Source organism: Bos grunniens, chromosome 10 (assembly GCF_055505025.1).
Source record: "Bos grunniens cultivar Pamir isolate PY7600 chromosome 10, Bosgru_T2T1.0, whole genome shotgun sequence".
NCBI classification, from domain to species: domain Eukaryota; kingdom Metazoa; phylum Chordata; class Mammalia; order Artiodactyla; family Bovidae; genus Bos; species Bos grunniens.
In genome coordinates this window covers 50,718,482-50,738,244 of record NC_141174.1, presented here as the reverse complement: position 1 = coordinate 50,738,244, position 19,763 = coordinate 50,718,482, and the positions used below count along the sequence as shown (strand labels likewise).

The following is a 19,763-nucleotide window of genomic DNA, read 5'->3' as shown; positions in this document are numbered from 1 at the left end:
GGTGTAAAACTGCTGAAGACGTATGAATGAATATGTGCAAAAAGAAACACTACAAAGATCAAACAAGTCTTAATATTTACCAACAGGGAGAGGGAGGAAATTAGAAGGAAGAGACAGAAGAAAGACTTTTCTGATAATAACCTTGTTACACAGGTTCAATCTTGGAAGCACATTTTATAGATTCAAAAAATAAAAACCAAAAAGGGGGGAAAAAGTGAATCCTAAAATTTGAAAACAAACTGAAATAAAGGAACTTAACTGTATATCAAATTGGTTAAAAGAAGTAATTCAGGCACTGTTAGAACAAGGTAATTTGACTGGATATTTTTAGTGGATGCGTTCTAAAGATAAAAAGAATTGCAACAAAACTTCTCACTCACTGGGAAAATCTGGATAGTAATGTTAGTATTATATTTGAAACTATTTGATAGGTTGTATAATAACATTTGGAACCAAGGTCTTTAGTGTAAGAGAAAGAAATATGAGTATGAAATCAAAGAGGTAAAAAAAAGTTTTGTTAGATTTGAAATGAAAGTATCAGTATGAACTCATAATTTTTGTTTTCTTTTTTAAAAATATACTAGATAAGCCTGAGACACCTTATTCTACCTGAAAACAAAGACATGAAGGGTCTCCCTTGGGTCAAAGACAGGACAATTTGTACATCAAAAAGAATGTAATTAAGTAAAACACAGGGAATATATATATATATATTTTTTAAAACCCTGAGCATTTTATGATTCTTAAAAAAGAAAAAACAAAGCAGCAACAATTGGAAATGACAGCGGAACCAACTCCTTACTTAGAAACATGAAGATTTAGAGAAAAGGATAAAGCATTTATCCTGCCTTACTTGCACAAACTGCATGTTGAGATTACTAAGAAAAAGTCCCAGTTTATGAGGAAAGAAGTTTTACTTTACAGAAGAATTCCAGGTAATAAATGGAGAAGGAAGGAGAGAATTTGGAAATCACCATTGTGTGATACCTAGGAAATATTACTAACAGACTCAAGCAACTTTCATGGACAGATGAAATGCTGAGCAGCAAAGCTGATGAGGAACCTGATAACTGTGCTGAGGGCTGTCACCACCTGAATCCACAGCCAGCCTCACCATCACCCAAAGTGGGATCACCAGATAATATGTGCCCCCGGAGCAGTACAAAATGAATCACCCAGGAAGCAGTCTTGCCTACCCTGACTAAAAAAAGTTGAAACAGAATCCAATCAAGCTAATAAGGAGACAAAAAGTCAAATTCAGAATGTGGGAACATTTATAGGACAGCTGACTTAGTTCCTGCAGTAAGTCACTAGGTCGGGGTAAACTTGAGTTGGGGGCGAGAGGGGAGTAAACGGAGCATGCTCTAGATCAAAGGACTTTAGAAACCTACCAACCAAGTATAGTGGACTTCTCTGTATGCTGATTGGAGCAAAGTACTATTAAAAGACTTTTTAAAGACATTTTGGAAAATGGTATTACAGACCGATATCAAATGGGACGAAGAATTATCATTGATTTTGTTAGCTGTGAAAACTAACATGTAATAATAACTAATTATGATTACAGAAGGAAAAAGTACACATGCTTTAGAGATGCCTAGTGAAACACGTAGAATGTCTGGGACTTGCCTTTTAAAATAATTCCACAAAGGAAAAAATAAAAGGAAAAGAAGGTGGAGATGAGGCAAATGTGGCCAAATCTTGCTGTTTGTTGAATCTAGGCAATGATTCATTATTACCCTCTTTGTCCTGAGTGAATTAGACATTTTTGTGATAAAATATTTTAAGTTCCACCTGGTGTCAAAAAATATAATACTCCATCATGAAAAACAAACCATTTATACAAAATAGAACACAAGAAACATACTTAAGGAAAAATGTTCAATTTTGATTAAAAAAAAAAAACTTTAATTAACAATTAAAAACAGTCACTAGTTATCCTTTCATATCTATTAAATTTGCCTGAAACTACCGACTGAGAAAATTGGTGCTAGAAGGGCTGGGAGAGACAGCTATTCTTGTGTGCTGCAGGTGGTGCTGTAAATTAGAATGACCCTTTGGGCAATTTAGCAATAAATATTAAGAGCCATAAAGCTGTTCATACCCTTTGACCTACTAATCCCACTCCTGGGAATTTATCCTAAGGATATAATTCAGATGTAGGAACAGAGCTATATATACAAAGATGTTCTTACTCCTATTATTTATAATAGAGAGAAAATGGAAATAACCTTAATGTCCAGCACTAAAGGAAGTGGTAATAAATTATGGAATATCAATTTGATGGAATATATTACACAAACACTAAAAACAAATCTATTACAAAATGGAAAAGTGTTTACAAAAAGCCTCAAGGGATAGAAAAACAAGAGTTTACAACGATGAAAGTAGAAGCTGGAAGAGAAGTTAGATAAATGAAATCATTCTGCAGTTAGGGTAGGATTACGGGCAAAACAAAAGTTTGTTTTATTTACATTTCCTTCACTTTTTGTAGGAAAATTTGCAGAAATTACCCTTATCGTGTCCCTTTTTCATTCCTTCTTATATTGTTAAAATTCTTAAAAGCTGACTTTTAAAGTCTTTAAATGATAGGCAAAATGTGTACTGAAGTGAACTAAAATACTCCAAAGTCAGGGGTAATATGTCATCAAATAACACAAGTGACTTCACACACACACCAGGTGCACCAGCTCTGAAGTAATCAGTGAATCAAGAGAAGTGAGGGTTACGGATGCCCTCAGGAACAGCTCATAGGAAGAGACCAAGATTATTCTACTCACCTTTTCCCTAGATTTTAGTTTGAAAAAGAAATCAATGCAAAACAGAGATATCATCTAGGGAAAGAGAGCTGAGGAGAGACTTCTGGGCTAATGTTAGTGTGAGGAGGCACCTTGCTCTGGAGGAAAAAATGGGTGTGGGAAGAATGTAAGGGATCTGAAGCTTCTGATGGCAGGGCTCAAGTTTTTCAGCAACTGATGCTTCAAGAAGCGATTGTGCTCTTGCACTAAAAATGAAAGCCGTGCACACTCATTTGCTTTCATCCTTGAGCATTTCTCAGAGAAGCATCCTGTACAGTATATTCTGTGGTCAGAGCTGACGTGTTCAGACTAGGGACAAAGGACGCTTAGGCTGGCAGGCAGTGCATGGCAGGCCACTCATGCCCTACAAGGGGTGCCAACTTCTAATTTCAAGTTATTTCCCTACAGATGTCTGTTCCTGAAGCACACCTCATGCCTTCTCCCAAGTAAGTCATCCAGTTTCTAAACTAAGCAGACTCTCATGTGTCTGGATGGGACTTCCCTGATGGCTCAGCGGGTAAAGAATCCGCCCACAATGCAAGAGACACAGGAGACACAGGTTCCCTCCCTGGGTCAGGAAGATCCCCCAGAGAAGGAAATGGCAACCCACTCCAGTATTCTTGCCTGAAAAGTCCCATGGATAGAGGAGCCTGCCGAGCTATAGTCCAATAGTTGCAAAGAGTTGGACATGACTGAGCAACTAAGCACGCATGCCCACATGTATCTGGGTTTGCTATTATTCTAGCCAACATATGACTCCCAAGCCTTTGGTTCTTTTCCATAATATCTAAATCACACATTTGTGTGAAAAATGCTGTTATTTCTAACTGCCAACTTCAAAGAGCCTTGACATATTGTCTCCTATATCTTACTCCTATAGTAACAGAAACTGTCAAAAATCAGCTACCACTATGTTATTACTGGTGTTTCTTCCTCCCTAGACTGTCAGCTTCTTGAGAGTAAAGGCCTTGATCAGCTTCATATTCTCAGACATTGAATGAATGAATCAAAGAATCTGTCCATCCATTACTTCTAAACAATCCACCCTGTAGACTTCAGAAACAAAGTTGTTTGGAAGAGACTCTGGGAGGACCAGAGGAACCAAGACAGATTTGCTAAATATATAAGATCCAAAGCACACCCCAAAATTGGGGGCATCCCCAAATCCAGGGAACCACGCAGGCAGTATGCAAGTGAAATCCATTTGGCACATTTGCTCTCACTTCTGGACTCATATCAGTTTGTAAATTTGACCATTAAGAGGTTTATGTACACTTCACAAAACTGCATTTAAATCTAGCTGTCACCAGGTGGTGGTAAATGACCCAAGTTACCAGGCTCAAGTCAAAACATTAAGAAACAAGAAATTAGGTGAAGTCTGGAAAATAAGTGCTTCTATCTTACTTGCCCAAGAATGTCATCTTGTTGCAACAGTTAAATTTAAATATCAAACAGCAGGGGGACTTCCCTGATGATCCAAGTGAAGAATCCACCTTCCAATGCAAGGAAGATGGGTTCAATCCCTAGTTGGGGAACTAAGATCCCACATGCCACAAAGCAACTAAGCCCACAGGTCACAGCTACTCAGCCCAGGCGCCCCAACTAGAGATCCCACAAGCCACAACTAGAGAGAAGCTCCCACACCACAGTGAAGATCCTGAGTACCTCGACTAAGACCTGACACAGCCAGAGATCAATTAATTAATCTAAAAAATCAAACAATAAACCCTCTTATAGAACAAAGGGAAGAAACCCATCTGGGTAAAATCTAGAACCTTTTACTTGATGCTAACTCACTGAACTGATGTCTAATTTTGTCTTCATTAGCAAGTTGTTTTTTTTTTTAATTTTTGTAATTCAAACTGAATATATGTCTTGTAGCCTAACTGATCATGCAGGAACAGGCCAGTTTGATATAAGGCGGGTTTAGGGGGTCATCTAGTTTTTAAAACGGTAACAGCTTTTCTTCTTTAGCCACAATTGAGTTACCTGGATAGATGGTTGGAGCCAAGCAATCCCTTTCAACTGTAGCCACACACTGGAGTCACCTGGACCAAGTCCATTTCTAGGCTCTACTTAGAGATGCTCTCTTACTCAAAAACCCTCCCAAGCTTCTAAGCAGGAGGGACAAATTAGGAGTTTGGGATTTACACACACACACTACTATATATAAAACAGATAACCAACAAGGACCTACTGTATAGTACAGGGAACTATCCTCAACGTCTTGTAATAACCTATAATAGAAAAGAATTGGTTATATATAACCAAATCACTTTGCCGTATACCTGACTCTAACCCAGCATTGTAAATAAACTACACTTCAATAAAAGAAAACAGTAACAAAACAAAACAACCCTCCCAAGCGGTCTAATGTTCCAGCTCCCTAGTGTGGACATGAGATGCTTCTGCTGTGGTCCCACTTTATCTCCCCAGTTTCCTTTCTTGCCAGCTCTGGCCCACAATGAACCCTACAAAGAAGCCACTCCATCCTCTGAGTGTGCTGTGAACACAGTGGGACCTCTGCCCCAGCTGGTGCCTTCACCAGGCAGGGCCTCCCACCCTCCATCTGCTTCTCCACCAGGAAATCTGCCCGCAGGAGTACTCCACAGTCACTTCCCGGGCTAGCTCTTGCCAAGTCCTCCAGGCTGCCGTTACATCTGTCTCTGTTCATTTCAGCCCTTCAGGCAAACCCCTGGCAGGAACCATCACTGCCACCACCACGGTGTGTTTAGATCTTCCCCTTGCACAGACAGCAAGCCCACACGGTACAGAGGCTTAGTGTATCGATTATCTTACATGAAAGAGCAGTCCTCTTAGGAGGTGAAGTCACTGCTATCCATCCACACATTTTTATAAACTGCTTTGGAAACAGATTCCTATAGTGAAAGGATCCCTCCCGATTTCTTTCAAAAAGGACCTTGTATGTCAACCATACTAAAATGAAATTATACAAAAACTCAGTAAGGTCCTCTTATGGATTCACAACAACCCCCGGAGGTTGCAAGGCTTGTCAGCTTCCTGGAATTTTTCACATTGGTGACAGACACGAAAGACACGGGTCATTTCGTGTTAGATGTCAGAATGTGATATAGCCTATAATTAAAAGAATGTGAATAGTACCCGACTGTGCAAGACTCATGAAACATAACTCAGTACGGAGGTTGGCGATGTGGAGAGAAATGAATGAATATAAGAAATACAGCAGCAAATAAGTATTAAATACTAGATAGCACTTGATACTTTTTCTTTAAGAGATTATGCTTTAGGGTGTTTTCTCTTACCAGCTGGAAAATGATAATATACATACATCTGCAAAAGCCTTTCATAAAACAGGAGATACACTGTAACGGAGCATGATATAGAAGGTACATTAAAACTGACTGTCACAGCGAATTAAATTGTTTAAAATTTTCTAAGAGTAAGGAAATTAGATTCTTTTAATCCAAACTAAGTTTATGACATTATTGTTTATTTCCTCTGAAATTTGTTTTGTTTTCATTCTAATTTTAAGAATAGCCAAGGAAAGTAAACCAAGCACTTTTATTCAAAATCAGTGTGATGGTTTGTATTTGTGTGTGTGCTTATCATGAAACTCAACACATTAATAAAAAGTTTCCAAACCTCTATCACCAGTACCTCTTTCTGTTACTCTTTCTAATGGACTCATAAAGCCATTAAGATGAATGGTATAGAACCCTAATTTGACATGAAAGATGTTAAAAATAAAGCAAGTTATAAAACAAACAAATAAATAAAAAAACTTTCTACTTTAAACCACCTTGGTAAACAAAGAAGTCATTTTCCCATTGAAAATATACCAAAAATGGATACCTGCCAATCAAAGTCTCTAATCAAAATGAGAGAACCAGAGTTCTGAATTCTAGGTCAAAGAGAAGCAATATGATACTTGAATATGAGTCTTTTTTGACTTTTCATGGGAAATGCATGCTGTTCAATTATTTGAAAATTTGACAGAAAAATAGACTGAAGATCCCTATTATTGTTACCCACAATGAACCTCCAGTTACCCAGAGACCCAGTGGACTGACTGGGTTACAGCTGGCACAGGACAGGCAAGAATCTTCTAGAACTCACCTGGGGTTTTTATCATCTCCCCTTGCTCCCTCTTGTCCTAACCCAGCCTAGTTTTCAGCTCAACATGCTGTGATCTGGCAAATAGTTTTCTCCAGTTCTCTCAACAAAATAGGAATCGTGCCTGATGCCCAAACACCTCACCATGAAAACTGAGAACAATTGATATCTAATACTCTTCCTCTGAAAAGGTTTTGTTTTTTTTTTTTTGCTACAGTTTCTCTTAATTCTATTTTATAAGTGCTATAACAGTTTAATTTCAGAGTTATGTATTTTTTAAGTGCATTCCCTTTGGTAAAAACCACCACAGAAAGAATTTAAAAATAAGGTTACCTTCTTTTCTTAAAAAATGATACAACGCAGGGACCTATGACAAGACGCGGATCTGCCCTGCACTAATGCAGCATCAAAGGACAGTTTAAAAAGGACACGGAAAAGGGTACATTATCTCATTTTGGGGGGAGCGCAGGGATGAGTTAAGGCCACAACAAAATGAAACTGAAAAATTGCTAAATGAAGCTCTGAGTGGGGAAAATGAAAAATCAATGAAGGAACGGAGGGAAAAAGGTACATTTTTCATCTTCATGATGTTTGATTGGGTTTGGAGAAATTCATTTTCAATTAATGTGTCTTGTGGCATTCAGCCAGGCCAGATATGAACAGGGCACACATTTTAATCAATTTTTTTCTATTAAGTTTGAAGTAATATATAATCATAGAACTATACTATTCTAAAGGATCAGTTGAAACTGGCTTCTGCGGTAAAGTAATCTAATTTGGTTTGATTTCTATCTTATATTAAAGATCACCCCACTTCTACTGAAGAAGAACCAGCCCCCTGAATCTCCTGGGTACCCACTCATAACTGGACTATACAAACATCAGTGAAGGATGGATAAACTGGAATCCCAATCTGCGGGCATTCTCTGGAATCCCAATCTGCGGGCATTCTCTGGCAAGGAAGAAAAACAGCATACTGGGCATCAGGGCTTTTGCTGGCTTAGCTCGTTATTCTCAGAAACAACCCTCAGAGTCATTACCCCCATAGACGAAGGAACTGGGGTTCCTAGAGTTTCGCTGATCATGCACTCCTCGACATCAGCGGTGACCCAGTGCTAGGTTCCAGGAGCGCGGCCGTGAGCCAGGGAGACCTGTCTCCACTGGCAGTGAACCAGCACGTGGAACAGGAAGTGCACGAGTTCGCACAACAGGGGAGCAGGCAAGTGATGTTTGGTTCCCCTCCCACCCAGAGACGGGATGCACCGGCCATCTGCGGATGGGGTGAGGGAAAAGTTCAGACCACAGGACTAAGAGGGGACCAGCCCGTCCCAGCTGGCCTGGAACTTCCTAGGTTTTAGTCTCATGTGTCAGGAACCTTCTCATTTGCAGGCAAACCAGGACAGTTGGTCACCCAAGAGCTTGATGCTGGCAGGGGTGAGACCTAAACCCATGTCTCTTTGATGACAAGGCCTGGGTTCTTCTGTTCACACCAGCCTGAGGTCCAGAGGGTGGCCTCTGTCCTCCCTGTGATGACAGCCTATCTCGGCAGTGCTGCCTGCAAATTAGGCCAGGCAGGGAAGAACACTGGCAGGCAATACCTTCTTTTACAATCGGTTTGCTGGGGCCCCACGTCTTAAGCCTGGTCTTTTCTCCTCCATGACTTTAGAGGAAGGTGAGGTGGGAAAGCAGGAAGGAGGGTCCTCTAAGCTTCCCTGGATGGACACAGTATCTGGGACAAAAGACCATACACTGAACAGGAATATCCAGGGAGAGAAATGTTTCCAGCTAAACAATCAGAGGATGTACAGGCAGAACTCGTTTTACTGCACTTCTCTTTATGGTGCTTTACACATACCGCATTGCTCACAAATTGAAGGTTTGTGGCAACCCTGTATTGAGCAAGTCTGTCGGCACCATTTTGCCAACAGTATTTGCTCACCTTGTATCTCTGTGTCACATTCTGATAATTCTCACAATATTTTAAATCCTCCATGGCAGCAAAAAGATTACAACTCACTGAAGGTTCACAGGATGCTTCTGTTGTTGTTGTTTAGTCGCTTAGTCATGTCTGCCTCTTTGAGACTCCGTGGACTGTAGCCTGATAGGCTCCTCTGTCCATCAAGATTCTCCAGGCAAGAATACTGGAGTGGGTTGCTATTTCCTTCTCCAGGGGATCTTCCCAACTCAGGGATGGAACCCACATCTTCTGCATTGGCAGACAGGTTCTTTACCACTGAGCCACCAGGGAAGCCCCAGATGATGGTTGCTGCTGCTGCTGCTAAGTTGCTTCAGTCGTGTCCAACTCTGTGCGACCCCATAGACGGCAGCCCACCAGGCTTCCCCGTCCCTGGGATTCTCCAGGCAAGAACACTGGAGTGGGTTGCCATTGCCTTCTCCAAGATGATGGTTAGTGACCAGTTTTTAGCAATAAAGTATTTTTAATTAAGGTCTATACAGTTTTTGGCAATGGCACCCCACTTCAGTACTCTTGCCTGGAAAATCCCATGGACGGAAGAGCCTGGCGGGCTGCAGTCTGTGGGGTCGCACAGAGTCGGACACGACTGAGCGACTTCACTTTCACTTTTCACTTTCATACATTGGAGAAGGAAATGGCAACCCACTCCAGTGTTCTTGCCTGGAGAATCCCAGGGACGGGGAAGCCTGGTGGGCTGCTGTCTATGGGGTCGCACAGAGTCGGACACGACTGAAGCGACTTAGCAGCATACAGTTTTTTATACATAATGCTATTGTACACTTAATAGACTCCAGTATAAACATAACTTTTATATGCACTGGGAAACCAAAAAGTTCATGTGGTTCACTTTACTGTAATATTTGCTTATTACAGTGGTCTGGGGCCCAACCTTCAGTATCTGTGAGGTAAGCCGGTATACAGAAGCACCCAGCTCCACATCTGACACAGAGCTGATGCTAAAAAAAAAAGTGGTTTAAAAAAAAGTTCCTATTGATAGACGTGCACTACTATATACTAAATAGATAACTAATAAGGACCTACTGTGTAGCACAGAGAACTCTACTCAGTACTCTGTAATGACCTACATGGGAAAAGAACCTTAAAAAGAGGGGATTATGTAGATGTATAACTGATTCACTTTGCTGTACACCTGAAACTAACACATCATTGTCAATCAACTATATTCCAATAAAATTTAAAAAAAAGATTTGTTTACCAATTGTGTCAATTCTAACACAAAACAAAACAAAAAATAAAGGAGGCTTCAATTAAACACATACACACACACACACACACGCAGGTGCACATCACACAAACACATGTTCCTAAAGTTCAGATGCCCTGGAACATGGACCCTCACCTGCACTGACCAGGACTCTCCAGGGAGCCTCTGAGCTGCCCTTCTTGCCCCTCTCCTCTCTGAGTCTTCAAGAAACCCCTGCTAGAGGCATTGGCAATGGGTAGCCATCGAGGAATCAGGAGCTGAGAAATAAAGGACGTTTTCTCGGGTTGTTGCTGCTAATCCACCGCAGTTAGGCTCAACCTACATTTCCAGTCTCTTCATCATTCCTCCCTGTCATCATTACAGTGCACTCAAACTGGAATATTGCTCGCTGAACTCACCCTATACTTTCTGGCCTTCATGTTTGTGCTTTAATTGATTCTATGTCTAGTCTGGCACGTCCTTTTCCACCTACTCAATCCCTGCTACAAAAATCTAACCCATGCTGCAAGACCCAGTCAAATATCATCTCCTCCCTAAAGTTTCTCCATGCACACTAGAATTAGTGAGTATTTGCAGGCACTGACCTACGCCCTTAGGGTACATTCTTTCCATCAACAACGTCTGAAGCAGGCATTATTATCATCACTCACATTTTTTGATAAGGAAATTAAATGTTGGAGAAGATAAGTAAATTGCTCAAGATATAAAGCCCAGTGAGAAGCAGAGGCAGGATGCAAAGACAGATTTAATTTACTTGACGCCTACAAACTTAACCACTGTGTTCTCCAGTTTCTATGTCCTCAGCAAACAGCTCATTGCCTGCTCAACACTTACATTCTGCCTTGAGTTATAACAGCTTTAATGTCAACCAGAAAATCCTCTGAGGGCTTTGAGGACTCAGGTCTGTCTCTGCATTTGGTTCATAAAAGGTGCTTCTTAAATGTTTACTGACTGACCCATCAGAAACGCGCTCTCCATAAACAGGGCCTAGCTCTTCGTCACCCCCACTCCCACTGCTGTATGTGAAGGGCTGACCTTCCTGCAAACTTTAGCACAGAGGCAGGGGAATGGGAATATATAAAGACAGTGGTGCAAAGGAAATTACTTCAGCTTGATAAAGGCTGAATGAAAAAAGTCAGTGGTGGAAGGATGGACTATTCAATGAATGGTGTTAGAGAAACAAGCCTTCCATGAGGGAATAAAAGGTGAAATTTCTATTCATACTATATACACAAAAAATAAATTCCATACAGATTACTCTTTATTTGTTCAATAAAATTTATTGAGCACTTGCTATATGCCAGTGACTATTTCAAGTACTGGGGATACAGACATGAATGAAACAGACAAAAACCACTGCCCTCAGAGAGCTTACATTCCAGTGGGGAGAAAGAGACAACACATAAGCAAGCAAAACAGGTAAGTGTAGGATATATCACAAGATGATAAAGTGTTATGGAGAAAAAGAGAGTAAGGAAGAACGATGGGCAAGAATGTGGCGGGGGGGGGGGGGGTGGTGGTGATTACAGACCTAAAAATGAAAAACAAAACTCTAAAACTTATGACAAACAGACACACAACACAGCACAAAAAGACTGATAATTTTATAACAATTTTTTTAAATGTATATATTGTACAAAACCCCATAAACAACCAAAAACCATGAACTGGGAAAGATAATAGCATGCAACTATTTTGATAAACAACTAATATTGGCAGTATACAGAATTCCTACAAATCAGCAGGAAAAAAGACAAACCACCAAACAGAAAAATGAACAAAAGATGTGAACAACAAATTTATAACAATGGGAGCTTGACTGCTGAGAAGTTTAGGGTCAATTTCTCTAGTTGTAATGAGTAGTTAACAGGCTGATGCAAATTAAAACTAAGCCAAAGAAATATTTCACAACTGGCTAAAATTATAGTCTAAGAGGTGGTGAGGATGTGGGGAAATCTGTCCTTACACATGACAGGTAGAAGTCTATGCACACTTTGGAGAGTGACAGAGGTGAGACTGTGCCAACCCCAGTCCCTGGCAATTCCTCCTCTAAGTTTATTCCCTTGATAAGCATAGACACATGTACAGTATTGTTTGTAAAAGAATAAAAAATTGGAAACAAGCTAAATGTCTATCAAGAGGATACATTATAAGATATTCAGACAGTGGAATATTAGAGAGCCATCAAAATGAATAATTAAGATCTAGTATATGGAACAACACCAAAAACAAAATTGGGGAAAAGAGTAAGTTTCAAAATAAATACAATAAAATTTATTTATACACTATATATAAAATTTTACACAGTTTTATTATTTATTTGTATTTTGTCCACACAACACAGCATGTGGGATGGTTTCCCGACTAAGGGTTAGACCCAGGCTCCTGTGATGAAAGCACCAAATCCTAACCACTAGGGCACCAGGAAACTCCCAGCATACCTTTTCAAACACAGAAACTAAGCTATATATTGACAATAAACATATGTGCGTGTAGTAAAAGCAGAGAAACATGGTCTGGATAGAGGCCAGTTGCCTCTGAAGGAAGCGCTAGGGCAGGATAGGGTGGAGGGTAAGAAGGACAAAGAATCGAAATGGGAGGAGTAAAATGAGAATGTCTTTAAAGTTCTTTATTTAGAAAAAATACAAAATATGCCAAAATGTTAATATCTTTCAATTCCAGAAGACAGTACATGGGTTTTATTTTTATTATTCTCCATATTTAAAATTTTTTCCAGGGACTTCCCTGGTGCTCCAGTGGTTAAGGCTCTGCGTTTGCAAGGCAGGTGGCACAGGTTCAATCCCTGCTTAGGGAACTAAGATCCCACACGCTGTGCAGTGAGGCCACACACAAAAAAAATTATAATTTTTTCCAACTGCTAAAAAAATAAGCAAAGAACAAGGCTAGCTTTGGAGTCAAAAATCTGGGTGTAGACCTAGCACCATCATCACTCGTGGAGAGGCTGCTGGCAACTTATTTTTTTAAGACTAAGCTTCAGTTTCCTGTACTAAAATATGGTGCCAGTAATACCGCCCACAGAGAATTAGCGTGGCATGGGAGGCCTAGATGCACAGCCATGCAACACGATGAATACCCACTCTCTGAGAGTTACTCGGGTGAGAAGCACAGTCACAGAGACCGCCACAGACAGAATGTGAGCTTCCAAGCCTCTGAGAAATATATCTGAGCCAATCAGAACTGATTTCAACAAACAGAAGGTGGGTTCAATGACATTTACAAAGAAAAGACCTTCTCCCTTGAAAGGACAGTTCGAATCATGAATACATTAACCAGTACCAGCAATACAATGAACCTGCAATATTTCAATAATGCATAGAAAAAAGGTTTACCTCTGTGTGAGCTTTCTGACGCCTTCTAAAGCCTTCACATTTTAGATCAAGCATCTAAGATTTTTAAATCAAGAAGTGGCTAATACAGTGTTAAACACCAGAATTGAAAACTGTAACATTTTCAATTACTGTAAATTCGGCCTCATTCAATTACTGTAAATCCGGCCTCAGCTTGTGTGTAGTATCTCCTTTGGGTAGGAGTGTGAGCGGCCCTAGGACAAAAGTATAGCCTTAAAAAAGAGTCCAAGGCTTAGGATCCAATTAGGGGTTGGGAATGGAGTGGTAGTGTGAGTGGGGGGTGGGCAGGGTTTGAGCACCTAACTCATGTTTGATGTAGTAAGTCAAGTTCACACCATATCGCTGTCCTGGCAGGAGCGGTAAACTGAGGGACATGGGCAAAGGCAAGGAGGAACAGATGGAGGGAGGTCCTGAAAGGCAGGGGACCCAGATCTAAGGAGGTCCCCAACCAGCCCAGGAACCAGCATCAGGCCAAGGCGGAGGTGCGTGGGTCATCTAGTTAAGGCAAAATTTCGGAGGCACTCTCAGGGTCTCACAGACAGTCTCAGCCCCTCACTCACTCTCTGCCCCACAACAGAAGGCTCATCTGGCCCCAGGACACTGCCCATGGCCCAAAAGAGAGAAGGAACTCCCAGGGCAGGGCAAGAGCAGACAGTCCTAGGACGGAGGCCCACATGGGTGCCCCACTTTCTCTAGAAGTCATTACACTCCCTGGTTTGATATTATTTCACTTTTTGAAGCTGAGTTGTGAGTCTACTCCACTAGAACAAATGCTAATAACTTTTCCACCACAGGTTTGAAAAACACGAGGGCAGTAATGGAATCTCTAGAAACAATGTAGGTCCCTATGCTAGAGTGATATCTATATGAGCAATTCTCAGATCCGACTCCAAGCTCCCTGGTGGAAGCTGGGAAACCCAGCAGAGTATCTGGGGATCTGCATTCAAACAGAACACTGGCGGGGAGTAAAACCACATCACCAGTTCACTACTTAAGTGCAAAGTTATCCATGTGCTCCCTTTCTGCTGCACAGAAACATCTAAACGGAAGACCAAAGCCAACTACTGACCAGAAGGCATTTACCTGCCCACTTGGCCACAGAGAAGTGGATGGAGTGGAAAAAACTACCCAACGTCTAAATGACACCCACCCCCTTGATGAATTCACTCCATCACTAGGCTAATACCACCCACTGACTATTATTACCACTGCTGCTACTACAATTCTCAGCAACACTGTTTAGTTGAGATACCAGGGCCTGTGGCTGTCTCAAGGCCTGTATAAAAATACAGCATGCATGAAGTATATTTCACGTCAATATATTGGGTGGGTCAAAAAGTTTGTTCAGGTTTTCCCATAAGATGTTAAGGACATTTCAGCCAAATACATTTCTCTTTTCATCAGATAGACTTCTTTTCATGAAGTGAGTTGAGCTGTGTATTCATGGATGGAAGCAAACCAAATGTACTTAAACAAGGAGAATGCTAAGTTGACTAATGTTGTATCTTGATTCAGCACTATGACATCCTCAGGGCCACTTCCCACATACAAATATAATCAAGCGACAGTGACACTTGGCTGCTTCTGTATTTCCTGGGGTGTGATCAGGTGGGGAGCACTTCCTCCTGGAGCACTGGAGTTCTTCAAGCCTGCTTCCCATCTCCTTGGCAGGTGTCCTTGATAGCTTTTCCATAAATAAGGCTTCAATCTCCAAGATTTTAGGACCAGCCTCCACCTGGCACTTTAAAATTATATTTTAGTACTGTCTTTCACCACAGTTACTTCTTTGATGTCTAGGAACCCATGTTGCTAGAAATACTTGGTGGGTCTTGGAGTTCTCTTGACTCTGTAGTGTCAGGCCATGGAAGCTGAGGTTACAGAATGTGGGTGTTTCCACAAATAAGAGCCCTACGTCATCACATTTTCCTTTCAATAGCATGTCTTTCGTGTTTTGTTCATCAGCTCATCACACACACATACCACCTCTTCCCAGCAGAGACAGTACAAGTGTTCTTCTAACCACGAACAATGAAAGCAACTGCTTTCAACCCGGAGCAGGCTACCATTTTGTTATCTTCCAAAGAGCCGGAGACTAAATCTGGAGAAGAGCTCGTGGGACATGATCTGGAAACAGGGCAATTGAGCGGGTTAGGGTTGTGGGCTCATCGTTGCGGCTCTTTTCCCTTTCCCCCAGGTGGCTAATTTTCAATGAGGGAGAGCACTCTGAATCCTCTAAACAGAGGGTACTTGGTGAAAACGTGTTTTGCATTGTACATTTCAGCACACCACACCACACAAGAATTTTAAAATAAATTGTGTGCTAACAAATGGCAGATCCATTTAAAAGGGAAGATTCTCGGAACAGAGAGAATTTGAATTTTTTAAATTGCTTTCCTCCAGATAATTTTCCCCTGGGCAGAAAGCTGCTTTGATTGGCAGGGGACTGGGCCTTGATGAGAGCAGGGAAAGAGGTGTCAACGCCCTGTTGACTGAAGATATTTAAAGATATGTCAGGTGTTCACTGCTCGGGCTGTAGGTTTCTTGCAGCCGTGTGCTCATCCCTGATCTCCTGTGTCCTTTAGCAGCAAGCTAAAGAACTCTACCTGATTTGAGACAAAAGACCCACACCCAAGACAGCTTGGCAACAGAAGACTGAAGCCCAAGAGCAAGGATGACTGGAACTCAGCTAACGCCAGATAGTAAGATCCATGAGGGCAGAGCCACTATCTGCCCTGCCCACCCTCAACTGGTGCCCGGCCCCAGCAAAGACAAAGTACAGGCAGGGATCTGGTAAATGGATGGATGAGTGAGTTTCTTCATGACTGATATTTTTTTCAGTGCCTCTGTATTTTCTGGAAAACTCTTAAAAGTCTAAAAGGGGCATATTTGGGCATGTGTGTGTGTGTGTGTGTATCTATTTGTCAGATCCAGAACTAGTCAGAAGAACTAGTGGTGGGAAGGAGATGACCAACCCCTGATAAACAGCACAAAAGGAGACTTAACTGAGTACAAAGATCTAGCTAAGTGGGGGTATCTGCTCTTACACTTCACAGAAGATACTCTGTATCTTTTCTCAATGAACTTGACCCGATAAGATATATATTAATCCTTCATTTCAAAAGGGTGACTGGAACTTTTATAGCACAGATCCCTGTGGAAGTGTACTGTCCCATACAATGAAAAATTATTATTGGGCTAAGGATGGCAATACCAAGATTGGTTAATTTTTATTTAGTATATTATTAAGAAATTACACTCCAGACACGACTGAGTGACTTCACTTTCACTTTTCACTTTTATGCACTGGAGAAGGAAATGGCAACCCACTCCAGCGTTCTTGCCTGGAGAATCCCAGGGACGGGGGAGGCTGGTGGGCTGCCGTCTATGGGGTCGCACAGAGTCGGTCATGACGGAAGTGACTTAGCAGCAGCAGCAGTAGGAGTGGAAGTAAATACACTGCTTAACATGTCAGGATTCAAAGAACCTCAGTAATAATACCTAAATGTTTTGAGAAGAAGGAAGCCTATCATTTTAATAAACTAAATTTCTTCACAGACATTATGACTCAGATGACAGCAATAATGGACAGGGACTGGATTCCTACCCCTGTTGAGTATGAACCCATCACAGGGACAGGCTTTCAGACTTTATGGAAGAGAGGGAAAACTGTCCCTAACACTGGTGACACATAAAGGTTGCCTCTATCTTCCAGTCAAATTTGCCTCCATGTCTGGGTGGCTGGAGTTCACAGACAGAAAGCACTTCTCTTCTCAAGCCAGAGTGAAGACACCACATGACTAATTCAGCCATCTAGATTTTTCAAAATTTGGTCCAAATGACTAATTCAGCCATCTAGATTTTTAAAAATTTGGTCCAAATTTAGTATATATTTGCTGATTTCATGCATTATGCAAAGCAGTGAAAAGGCTGAGATCCTACCAACAGCACAGCCTAGTAAACTATAGAGAATCCTTTATACAAAGAGCTTCAATCTCGTCTTCTCTCCTTATAAAGGCGTACCTGATTAAGGGCTAAATACCTTTCAGGGCAGCCAGTGCTACAAATGTTTCCTTTATGTTGAAAGTTGAAATGTGCGTCTTTTCAAGTGCCACCCAGTGGCTCCAATCTGGCTTTGCATTGCAATACAAAGGAAAATATATTACCTCTTCTCCATGACAGTTTTCCTAAGATGTGAACTCCCTTCTCACGTCTCCCCGTGGCCATCACCTGTCCAAGTCCTTCAACCATTCCCTGGATTACTAGAGTTCTAATACTTTCCAACCTCATCCTGGACTTCTCAGTGTGCTCACTTGTCCCTTTTCCATGTTTCTAACTTTTAAAAAAAGTTAGAATTGGCTGCAGTGATTGAGATTTTAAACCATCCTCCTGTTGTATGAGTTAACACGGTGTATGGGACAAATACCTTAATTCTTATTACCTGATAGAAGTAATTTTTAGCTTAAATTTAGAATTAAAGCTCTCTTTCTCTTCCACCTAACTGAAACCCAGCTGGCCCCAGCTGGCCTCTGATGATGCCATCCTAAATTTCAGCCTGCGATTTCACTTCAATGGCTGGGTCTTTCAGACCACATCATCGGCACTTAGAACAGCTATGTTTGGGAGATATTACATCAGAGACACTAAAGCAAGATATGGACAGTGATCTTTAGATGCTTCCTCATTTGCATATATAAATACTCCCCCGTGCTGTGCTAAGTCATTTCAGTTGTGTCTCTTTGCAACCCTATGAACTGCACCCTGCTAGGCTCCTCTGTCCATGGGATTTTCCAGGCAAGAGTACTGGAGTGGGGTGCCATTGCCTTCTCCAGCACAACCTGGGAAGCCCTAATTATTCCCCTATTGCTTTCAAATCAGTATGTTTATTAGATTCCAGAAGTAACTTAGAATTCTAAACTTGAAAATGTCTTTTTAAAAAGACCAATCAGGGCTTCCAGCGGTCAGTGGTAAAGAATACACCTGCCAATGCAGAAGACACAGGTTCAATCCCTGGTTGGGGAAGATCTCAGGGCAACTAAGTCTGTGTGCCACAACTATTGAGCCTGTGCTCGACAGCCCAGGAACCGCACTGCTAAGCCCTCATGCCACAATTACTGAAGCCCACACACCCCAGAGCCCATGCTCCACAATAAGAGAAGCCACCACAATGAGCCCACGCACTGCAACTAGAGAGTAGCCCCTGCTCGCCGCAACTACAGAAGCCCCACAGAAGCCCAGAGCAACGAAGACCCAGTGCAGCCAAAAAATAAATAAATAAAATTATTTTTTTAAAAGACCAATCATTAAACCCTTATAGACAAAAACCGAATCAGAAGCCAATGCACGTGAGGTTTTGTTCACCATTCTCTAATGTTAGACAGGGAAACAATGCAGACAGTACCCTGTGGTGAGGCGGGAGAAATGGAGTATACCACAGCCAAGGAACCCCTTGGGGAAATGAGGGGAGCCGGCCGCAGACACCGTGAGTGTGAAGTCAGAGGCAGAAAAGCCACAGTTAAGACTGCCATAGTTCCTGAGATGCTAACTGTGACAAAGTGATGCTTTTCCTTCGGAAACACCCCTGACATCTACCCAGTGCCGATATGGGGCAAGATCTGCCCATCACTGCTGCTGGCAGTGCTCCTGCCCAGCCGGGCCAAGGGACAGTGAAACTGCATCAGGATCTCCTCATTTGAGCCCCTGCTCCCCCTTCTCCTATTCTACTCCACCCAGGCCAATCACACTGTATAAGTGGGTTTCTCATTTGGGTGAAGATTTTATCTAATGTGTGTTTATCCTACACACAATTTAAAAAGGTGTCCCTCCCCACCCTCACAATTTCCTGACTTTAGCCCCACTCGTAGCTCCAACATTTTAGAGATTAATTTAAAAAAAGATATATGTTTAACCTTCTACTTGTCTATCATATGTGTAAATTATTAGAAGTAGATACTTTTCATTTTAATAATCCATTAACAAATAACTTTTCAGAGCTGTGCTTAATATAAGCACATATAATGCTTTTTTCAGTTTTTCTGCTGCAGACCAAATGTTTAATTAAAACGAAACCTTTTCTTTGCAAGTTAGAGAATGAGTCCCTAGGGAATCCTTATAACCTTGTTAGTACTAATTGTTCTTGTTTCTGATTTTTTTAATTGAGTAAGAAAAAGATAATACGTTGTACACAACATGGATTTTCTCCTATGGAGAAAATACCATAAGAGACAGGTTACTATAACACAACTTAAAAGAAATTTTTTTTTCCTCCTAGAGAATTATAAATGTTCAACTTACCTGTTTTTTCA

At 41.4% G+C, this 19,763-nt stretch overlaps 1 protein-coding gene across 6 annotated transcripts in view; it reads right to left on the bottom strand.

Moving 5' to 3' along the window:
* Positions 1-19,763, bottom strand: part of MYZAP (myocardial zonula adherens protein) — a 121,361-nt gene that overhangs the window by 38,051 nt on the left and 63,547 nt on the right. The window contains exon 11 of one of the 6 annotated variants that reach the window (XM_086321189.1): positions 11,354-15,585. The exons of the other annotated variants lie outside the window; for them this stretch is intronic. Coding sequence (XP_086177315.1) covers positions 15,532-15,585 — 54 coding nt within the window. The 3' untranslated portion in view covers positions 11,354-15,531. Of the gene's footprint in view, positions 1-11,353; positions 15,586-19,763 lie in introns of those variants that run through there. 6 annotated transcript variants of the gene reach the window in all.